At 45.2% G+C, this 10,058-nt stretch overlaps 1 protein-coding gene across 16 annotated transcripts; it reads left to right on the top strand.

Annotated features, from left to right (window-relative positions):
• The first annotated feature begins 2,135 nt into the window (after positions 1-2,135).
• LOC119329091 lies at positions 2,136-8,049 on the top strand. 16 transcript variants are annotated; one of them, XR_005159286.1, is made up of 8 exons: positions 2,136-2,884; positions 2,957-3,045; positions 3,256-3,344; positions 3,419-3,546; positions 3,668-3,719; positions 3,849-4,020; positions 4,665-4,798; positions 4,969-6,693. XR_005159286.1 is itself a non-coding variant. In XM_037602079.1 (8 exons), exons 1-5 carry the CDS (start codon positions 2,644-2,646, stop codon positions 3,887-3,889), a joined length of 531 nt encoding a protein of 176 aa, XP_037457976.1. In that variant the 5' UTR covers positions 2,136-2,643; the 3' UTR covers positions 3,890-4,020; positions 4,665-4,798; positions 4,969-5,420; positions 5,976-6,690. The 16 variants fall into 16 exon arrangements, 11 of the variants coding, with proteins under 11 accessions (XP_037457976.1, XP_037457974.1, XP_037457978.1 ...); XM_037602079.1 differs by lacking the exon at positions 3,668-3,719 and having other exon boundaries at positions 2,957-3,014; positions 3,419-3,520; positions 4,969-5,420; positions 5,976-6,690; XM_037602077.1 differs by lacking the exon at positions 3,668-3,719 and having other exon boundaries at positions 2,957-3,014; positions 3,419-3,520; positions 4,969-5,420; positions 5,897-6,690.
• The last annotated feature ends 2,009 nt before the right edge of the window (positions 8,050-10,058 follow it).

The raw sequence follows: 10,058 nt of genomic DNA, 5'->3' as shown, positions 1-10,058 counted from the left end.
TACGGGAGGGGTGATTTATGGTTCCCGTCTCGCATCTAGATCCGGCGCGTTCCTTCCCCTCCGCCACTTTCCTCTTCTTTTCTAACATGGTTCTTCCGTAGCTCCGCGAGTAATGTTGGGAGAAGGCCGAGGAGGACGCGCTGGACATGGGGGCTGGCACGACGCGGAGGCCGGTAGCTCCAGCAGCCACGCCGTCGAGCTGTGGCGCCGTGAGCAAGCTCGCAACCGCGCTGCCCTCTCCCATAGTGGCGGGAGTCGCGTGTGGCGCCGCTTCGATGAGCTGTATGATGTGCTCTGGCCATCGACGAAGGCTCTTCGCGAGACAGAGGTGGTGCAATTTGCAGCGAAGGAGGCGTTGGATGCCGGCAAAGAGGGCATGCTTCAAGGCGGTGCACACGTAGCACGAGCTCGCCTACACCACTACAAATCTGCCTGCAAGTACCACGTCGGCGTGAAGCCGTGAGCCGCCGCAGCCCTCCGTCATTTAGGATTTAGTTTGTTTAAATGTGTGTGTGATGAACTCCCCGCCTATCTAAATGTTGCGGGAACATGCTTTATCTTAAGTCCATTTCCAGTATCTGTTCTGCGCTAGGCAAAAAGCATGCAAAAATCAATTTAGGACGAATCGTAAATTGATTTTACGGCCAGAGATTATAGCGGCTGCGCTAGAGATGCTCTAATAAGGGATTCTGTTACGGCATGGGGATAACTGGACAGGGCCCTCCATTATGCTCTTTGTCATGCCGGCTTGTCCGTCCCATGAAATCTCAGCCATGCACAACAGATCCTACTCCTGTTTCTGTACGCAGGAGCATATAACAGTACGGCAACGTCTTGTAGCTGTAGGATATATGGTAACAGATGCAACAAAATCTCAAGACCATGCATGCATGCAAAAATCTGCCAGCATGCATGTATGGCGTGCTCCTTTCAGTTGCAAAGTTTTTCCATTTTCGTGACCATTTTATATATGAAGAACGAAAATCCTACATCTACGAAGAGTTAAGTACAGCTTTATGTAAACTTCCTAACAACTAAACCTCTTCTCCCTGATTTTCAGGGGGTGGGCCCGTCCTCCCCCTTACCTCCAATCAGATTCATCCACTTGGTTGGTTACGTTAATTACGTAGAAGCTTTTACGTAGCTCTAGCATTGCTCTATGAAGAAACAGCCAGTCAATGAAAAGCTAGACGGATCGACGAGACTCCACCATGGCGCGCTCCCAGGAACCATCTCCTTGCTTCGTTTCAACGCCCGGTCACATGCCTGGCTGTAAGTTCGATCCCATGTGCCCCGATCAGCCGGCGCGGCAGCAGCTGCATGCATGCAGGCATGCCGATCGATCCACCGGCGGAGGAAGAAAAGACGTGTACTAGTAGTGCCGGCCACCCTAGGGAAAGCAAACAGTGTCCATGGCATGGCCTCTGCCCCTTGTAGCTTGTAGCTAGCTAACCACTGTGTCGGGCACGCCAAGCTTTGTCACGGCCCCACAGGTTGGTTATTGACGTGCATGGTGGGCTGCTGCCGCGAGTCGTGCATGGACTCCCTCTACTCGACTCTACTCTACTTGAACTGGTCTATGCCTTTTCCAGCGTAGTAGAAACGTGGGGTTTCTGAGAGGTGTACTGTACTACTAGTGCGTAGTGGCCGGGGATGGATCGACGGCCGGAGCATGCATGCATGTGTGCGAGAAACGGCGCAGCGGCGGTCGTCTTGTTGTAACGTGCCTCTGGTCTGGTGCCCTATGATTTGTCACGTCGGAGGTAGTAGTAGGTTTTTTCTTTTTTGAAAGGGTAGTAGGTTTTCATAGAATGCAGAGGCAGGACAGGAGGGATCCCGCCTGGATCCGGTCAATCTTTTCACACTCCACGTGATCGCCCACACCGCTTTCCGTGTCATTTTGAGTGGAAACTGCGAGACCTACCGAGCAGAAATCTATCACGTCGTTGGTAAGTAAAGTAGCCAGTACTAGTCTCTATCACTAATGTCTCAGTTGGTAGTCCGCGTTTCGGATTTTATTTTTGTCCCATCATTTTTGTCCCATCATTTTCGTCCGTTTTTTTTTTGGTTTTTTTTCCCTTTCTCGCACCCCGAACTGCACGACCCGCTAAAAAAATCCCCTCGTCTGATCCCGTCGCCGCTGCTGCCTACCCCGCCTCCTACCGGTGCGCTACCACTCCCGCCTCCTTCCGGCGCGCCGTCATCCCCGCCTCCTACCGGCGCGCCGCCGGACCCTCCTTCTTCCCTGGAGCGCCGCCACCCCGCTGCCCTCGCCATCTTCCCGAGCGCGCCGCTGCCGCCGTCTTCCCCATAGCGCCACCGCCCCGCCACCCCCGCCCATGGGACCAGTGGTCCCATCGCCGGTCTCCCCCACCCAGATCTGCCGGAGGCGCACCGGATCCTGCCTCACGGCCGGTTCCCGCGACTCGGCCGCCGCCCCAACCGCTGGAGCAGCCGAACACCTCCACTAGGTGCCCCGGCGGTTCGGACCCCCACCTGGCCCCTCCCTCGAACCCCGCGAGCCTCCGCCCCGACCTACTTCCCGCGCGAGGTCGCCTCCGCCTCCTCCTGGCGCATCGCCGCCCCCACCATCTCCACCTCCGCCTCCGCCGATGCCTCCTTCTCCACCTCCGTTCGCAAGCGATGGCGGCCGCGGTCTTCACCCCCAGCCACCATGGCTGCAGATCCACCCACGGCCGGTCGTCTAAGCTTCAAGCATGGATGGATGGATTCAGGAAGGTATCCATCCTCCCTGGGTGGAGCGAGCTGCAGATCCCGTCCGGCCCTCCGGAACCGGCCATCTCCGCCTCCTCCTCGCCGCCGCCGCTGGGGATCACGTCTTCACCAAACGCGAGCTCCGCCCCATCCGACCGACCGCAAAGGGGTGAGTTTTCTTCATCCCGAACCCTCCTGATTTGCTTACTGCACTGTGAGAACTCAAGCTTTTCTTCTTCAGAGATAGGACATGGCGGAAACAAAACTGCACGGCGATGTGCATTTCTGCAACACATCAGGTCTACATTTTCCATTGCCCTGGACTTATGAGTAAGTAGCATACAGAGTTCAGTCTGATTCTAAATAACAAGAGTAGAAAATATATTCTGCCGAGTAGAAAATATCTTCAGGTCTACATTTTCCATTGCCCTGGACTTATGGCAATCTGATTGTAAAGAACAAGAGTAGAAAATATAGACATGCGTCTTCACGTGTGTGCATTAAATTTGTTTTGATTCTGTTAATATATTTTTGTTGCAGACGGAAGAAAAAGCAACATGAAGTTCCTGTCTGCATCAAACTGCTTTCACTTATGGGACAGACCCAGTGCATAGAAGCTCCCACACAAGGTATATTCTGCCGAATTTCTTCCTTCTATGGGACTGTACATGGGGATTATCTACAAGGGTTATGTCCTTTCCAGGTAGATTATCTTATAGGACGGGCGAAATGCAACAGAAGAAGCTCCTCCGCTGCTACTCGCCAAACTCCAAGCAAAAAGGACCTTCCACTTTCCTTGCTAATGGCGAGCAACTCAAAGATGTCTAAAAGGTTACGCTTAATATTTACCCTCCGTATCTTATTTACTTGACCATTACATGTATAGATGCTTTCAGAGAACATGTATATATAGCTGCAGATCCTGCATTTACTTGACCTCTTTCTCTGTCAGGTAAATTACCATGGTACTTATCTAATGCGATTTGTAAAGTTTTACCAATCTGGTGAGCATATGAGACTGCAATATTGTGTTCACTCTCAGGATTAAACTGCTTGCTGTGTAATTCGCCTCTTATTATTTCCATGAAATAACAGTAGTTTTCTTGTCTAACTTCATTTGATTTTGTATGCAGGAGGATATTCAATACCAAGATTTATGATTTGGCATAAGTGAGATGACATACAAGTGAGTTTAAGTCGTGAGAGTGAAATAGCAACGGTTTAATTATCATACCGTCGGCAACTGCACCTCAACTGCGGAAAAAGAAATCTTGAAGAACCAAGACCACCACCAGCTGGAAGAAGGTAAAAATCCTTTTTTTTTTCTTCTCCCTCCTCATTTGATTTCCATTTCCTCGCAGCTCTAGGTAATTTCGTGACCTACCTCTTGGTAAGTCACCTATCTGCAGAATGCATATTGTGTGTGTGTGTGTGTGTGTGTGTCAGATATACAGTGAAAAAACACCACAATGCAAGTGTCAGATCCTGTTCTTGGTGCAATTTTGCAACTATGTTCTGGACTGTAAGCAACTGCTTCATGTTAAACTAAAGCTCCAATCAGGCTTGTGGCTCTTTTGTTTACATTATGAGTAGTTGTTCTTATAAGATGTTCGTTATCTAGGTAAAACTTGGGAACATGTATGGATGGACAATACTATATGGATTTGGTCATTTTATTGACTAATTATACAGCGTATGAACTTATAGAGTTTAGAGTTGTTTATCCTGTTCTAATGCTGGAGTTAAAAGTTTCATGTAGCTAATGCCATCATCTTTATAATAGAGCGGCAACATACTCCGTAAGTTTTCACCCTACTCTAGGAAGCCATTTCATCAGTTTTTGGCTTCTGACACACTCGGAGCAACAAATTTTGTGCTGCTAATTGTACTGTCCTCTCTGTTCTCTCTCTTTGCACTTACTTGTGATTTTTGCTTATGTCCGCGTACAGATTTCATCCAGGAAATTTAGTCCTAGGGACTTTGATATACAATGATACACCAAAGCAAGCAAAGAAGCCAAAAGAAGTTAAATGTTTTTACCTGCTGCTGGCATACGATGAGCAGTTGCAGGTGTCAACCATAGGTAATTCTTGTAAGATACTTTCACATTTCTCTAATTTACTTAAGTAAATCTTCATCAGTTTGGCTTTAGGTGAAAATGCCTGCTTGAGAATTTAGGGAAAATTACATATTACCTTTAGAGCTTTCAGTTCATGAAGTAATTGACCTCGTTTTTGCTTGTTTATTCTGTAGTATTGTTATATGAAGTGAGAGTTGCATGTGCTTATCTGAGGGGCTGTTTGGATGGTGACCAACACTAGCCTTACCAAAAAATTGGTCACGCCCACGATATTTGGCTAGCGTTTGGTCTGGTACCATTTTTGGCTCGCCATCGTCGACTTGAGCGCGCCCGCGTACCGTTTTCGCCAACTCGCGGGCGAAACAGCGGCGCGGAAATCAGCCGCCAAAATATTGGCTGCCAAATCTGGCGCGAGCCAGCCACCGTGATATAAAAGGCACGATTGATTTTTCCCCACCTGTTCGCCACTTTCCCCATCTCTCTTCTTATCTCCACGCACAGAAGCGCTCTCGATCCAATCACCGGGCGGCCGCGTTCTGCGTCGGTGCCAGCTTCTCTGGCGGCCGGCGACCGGCGACGCTGCTCCACCTCTCGCCCTCCTCTCCCAGTCAAGCTACGCTCCAAGGTCAGCCACTGAAATCCCCATCCAACACTACTCCGATCCCCTTTTCTATGGTCTGATTTGTGAGCTCAAATCCCCATCATCCCCTTATGGATGTATGTATTGTACGGAGGTACTACTTGCTAGATCTGAGAATTGCTTGCTGAATCCTCTTCCCTGTTTGCTGGAAGTAAAATTGGAATGGGACTCCCGTGCATGTTGTTGGTTTGCTGCAAGTAAAAACATATGAGACTCTCATCCATATTCTTTGTTTTTTTTGTGGGTGATCCATGTTCTTTATTTGACGCAAGTCAAATCACATGAGAATAATGATGTTAATTAGTTAATTAACCTGGTATGGTTCTGAAAGTAGTATGGTCTGTTCTTCCCTTTTTGTGCCATATGTATGGTCTCTATTTTTAGAACATTAAGGTGGATTTTTTGAAGTTGGATATACATAGTTAACTACTGAGACATGCTTCGATTTTTTGTCCATCAAGGTGTATTTTTTTTACAAGTTGTGCATCCTTGGTACTGGTTAGAAGCAGGTTTGCTTTCTGACACTATTAATCGTCATAGTCCTAAAGTTGACTTGGAAGGCAATTCTTTAAACAAGAAGCGCAAGCACGTGTCATCTTCACCTTCCAAGAAGCCAACTAAGGGGAAAGCAAACAAGAAGGGCAAGATATCTAATGATGATATGGCAGCCAGTATCAAGAAGCTAGCTGACTCTCTTGCATCTCCTATTGTTTCTGTGCAACCAATGCCACCTACAGATCCATATGCAAACCTTTGGAAGCGGATAAATGCCCTTACCATACCAGCTAAGGATAAACTTGAGATTGTAGCATATCTATCCAAGCCAGATCAAGATATCTTTCGTAGTTACCTCAACTATGCTGATGAAACAATTCTTGGACAGTGGGTCCTTAGCTTCTTCGAGCCTCGGTTTCAAGAAGATGGTGGCAATGGTGGATCTGCAACTGCTCACTGAATGGCCACATGACTAGATAGAGATTGCGGCTTCCTTTTGTTTACCGCTAGGAGCATGGGTAACATACATCATGCATATTTTGTCTATATAGAGCAGGCTGGGTGCATCATATTTTGTTTATATGGAGCAGACTTGGTGCTAGTCTGACTAGTATGACTTACTTGGTCTGGTAAAGACTTGGTTACTATGTGAATTTTATTTAGCCTCCTTGATGATTAATCTGATGTATCGAACAATATGAGTTATCTAATGTATTAGTTGAACCATGTCATTGTCAATTTATGAAAATGCATGCTTACAGTTTGTCTCTCTGTGTGTTTCTAAATTGAAAATTTGTATTAATGTCATGTGATATATGTGAGGTAGTGTCTGATGCTGATCACTTTTTGGCTGGCATGCATTTTGGAACCAAACCAAACACAGTCCAATCAAGGTTGCCAAATATTTGGCTTCAAACCAAACGCTGGCCAATGGTTTTGCCAAAAAGTTGGCAAGTGCTATGGGCTACAAACCAAACAGCCATAACCTGCCAATTTTTTGGTCTTGCCTTCAAGTTGGCCATGCCAATAATTTGGTAGGGCTAGATGGGGCACAATCCAAACATACCCTGAAGCTTATACTAATAATTTGCCTCCCTAATTGTGGCTGATCTGGAGCTCATACCCATGTTGGGTGAGTATCTCCCTCTCTGTTTGTTGGGCTGTCGGCAGCTCCTTTTTGCTGCGTCTCTGTATACTATAACCACTATCCCGAAAATAAGTAAACTATAACCACACTCTTTGATCATATTATTTAGAAGAAAAAAGATTAGAGCTGCATTTATTCATATTAATGTAGACTGGGCCTGATCCAAGAAATAGAAGACTTATACATTGATTGCATCCACCGATAAAATCCCAAATGTGTGTGGGCAAGACTATCTTCGTGTTTTCATAATATAAAAAATAGTAGTTAAGTGTCAATCTGTTGCTGGTTCAGAATTTGATAAGGTTGAAAACTTTGTATGAAAATCTTTGTAATTCTTTTGAGTTGTGGAAGAGACAGCTGGGATGACTTTGATAATATGCATTGGATGGCGGAGGACGAAAAATAAATAAGGTGGGGCGGCTCTGAAGCATAAAAAAATTCCAATGGAAAATGAAAGTAGTTCATGCACACTAAAATGCACACAAATACGTTTTAAAATCATGCTATTGTCCGGTCATTTTCTCAAAATGACACTAAAATTTGAATAATAATTACTTCTCTCCTTTTGTCTTCCATTTTCCCGTCCAGTACATTTTCCTCTTTTTAGTTCATCGGAAAAATTGACACACAGCAGCCGCTAAATTTTTTGAGAAGACGAACCATGGAGATTGGAGATGAAGAGCTGATCGCCGCCCCTGTGTACCTATTCTGATTGGAGTTCTTATTACAGTTACATGATCATGTGACAGCATGGCATCGGACAACACGGCCTTCACCTTAATGCACCCCAAAGGTGGTCATCGCCGAAGCACGCCAAGGGTGAGCCATAACCATACCGTTGACCCACCGGCGTGGTGAGGACAAATTGCATAGTATCATGTTTTTCCAGTTAAATCCTAAGAACAGAAAGACGTATCTAACACAGTATGTAAAATTTGTAAGCTCATATGAAAATAGCTGAGATCAAATTAGGTAAGCACGTTCTTGCAAGCGATGTATTTTCTCACTTACGAGAATTACCAGTTGCATATATAATATACTGTAGTAGCCTATATTCATGCACTCTCATTTTTGCTGAACAATTCATGATCAATATTGGATTTTTTTAAAGGAAGCCACTTCAACTTAGTTTGAGCTCTCATGTTGTCGAATGAATCAGCAAATATGTTATCTGTGGCTTTTATAAATTGACACAATGTTTCTGATTTCCAACATAACAAAATTATATGTTTCGTTCAGTCAGGTTTTTTACCCCATTATGTAATCGGCTCATGTGACAATGGTATCTTCATTGTTCTTCTCATGACCATTTCCAAACTCAGGCTGGCTGATTTACATGAAATTAATTCCCTCAGTTGTGGTGGCAAATATAATACACATAATCTATATTGTTATGCACTAGCGTGTGTGTGTGAAATAGATAGATTATGGTCATGCATCCAATAAAATGGATATGTGTGTGTTAGAGAGAGAGAGAGAGAGGGAAGAGAGGGGAGAGGGGGAGAGAGTGAGGAAGGGAGGGAAAGAGTGTGTGTGAGGATTTGATTGTAGAAAAGGTTGCCAATGTCACTTGATATGTATGGGAATGTTAAATGTAATATTAACATAATTAATATTGAACTTTTAAAGTTAATGCGTTCCGTTGCAACGCACGGGCGTTCTTCTAATACCAGTAATTAACAAGAAGATATCTGTATCCTCCCATGTGCTGCGAGCTCACATGTTGTCAGATGGATATAGTGGGAAAAAAATAAAATATCTGATCAACGACCAACCGTGGTCCCTGGGAATCTACTTCTAGTTACGGCACATTTATCCCATTTGTGCTTACTACTGTCTTGCTAAGTCTCAGCTGATACTATATCCGTAGAATTTTTTATTCAGATCTGTGCAGAAAAATTTAAAATTTTTCTTAGTTGTGTGTGTGTTCTTTTTAGAAAACTTACGATATATTCATCTTCAATCATGAAAGTACAACGAACACCAGAAATAATAAAATTTACATCCAGATCCGTAAACCACCTAGCGATGACTACAAGCATTGAAGCGAGCGCGCCGTCGTTATGCCCGTCTCTCGCCGGAGTCGGGCACAACTTGCTGTAGTAGATAGTCGGAAAGTCGTCGTGCTAAGACACCATAGGACTAGCGCACCAAAACAGCAATTGTCGTCAACGAAGAATAACATGGATCGAAATGATCCAACCCGAAGGCACAACGAACATAGATGAATAACAATCAGATCCGAGCAAATCCATCGTTGATGGATTCGTCGGAGACATACTTCCACACGCCTACCAACGATGCTAGACGCGTCCCTGAAACGGGGGTGAGAGGGGGAGACCTTTATTCCATCTTCAGCGGCAGGGAGCTGCCGCCATCTCTTCTTCCTGAGCAGGACTCAAACCCTAACAAAATGCAAAGGAACGACTAACAACAAAGCCCTTTCGCCGGCCCTTGCTAGGATCCACTGCGCACCCATGACCCTAGGGCCACTGGAGATGAGACGGACCTGCAACGGCGCTGGCGAGAGGCACGAACCCTTGCTTTGTTTTGGAGGAGGAGAAGGCGGCGGCCGGGGTTCTTTTTTTCCCACTTGACTAAGACTTGGTTAAATATCAGTTGCCTGAGACCTGATCACACCTCTTACTAAACTAGTCAGTACCAGTACTATGGCTCCTTTGATTCAATGAAATTTCATAAGATTTTTTGGAAGATTTGAACCCTTAGAAAAAAAAAATTGTGATGCTTGTTTGATTCGTAGGATTGGCATCCTTAGGAATTCTTCCATAGGATCCATTTGTATTATATTTAGAGGAAATTTTACATTCACTCAAACCTCTTTATAGAATTCCTTTATTTTTTGCGCTATCAAACATTCTTTCAAATCATGTAGGTATGGGATATGCCATTCTATTTCTGCATTTTTCCTATTCCTTCATTTTGACAAGGAGCTGTTTGGATTGTGACTATCTTTGCCATAT

Source organism: Triticum dicoccoides, chromosome 7A (genome assembly GCF_002162155.2).
Source record: "Triticum dicoccoides isolate Atlit2015 ecotype Zavitan chromosome 7A, WEW_v2.0, whole genome shotgun sequence".
NCBI lineage: Eukaryota > Viridiplantae > Streptophyta > Magnoliopsida > Poales > Poaceae > Triticum > Triticum dicoccoides.
The sequence above is the reverse complement of the archived record's forward strand: the minus strand, read 5'-3'. Positions and strand labels throughout refer to the sequence as shown.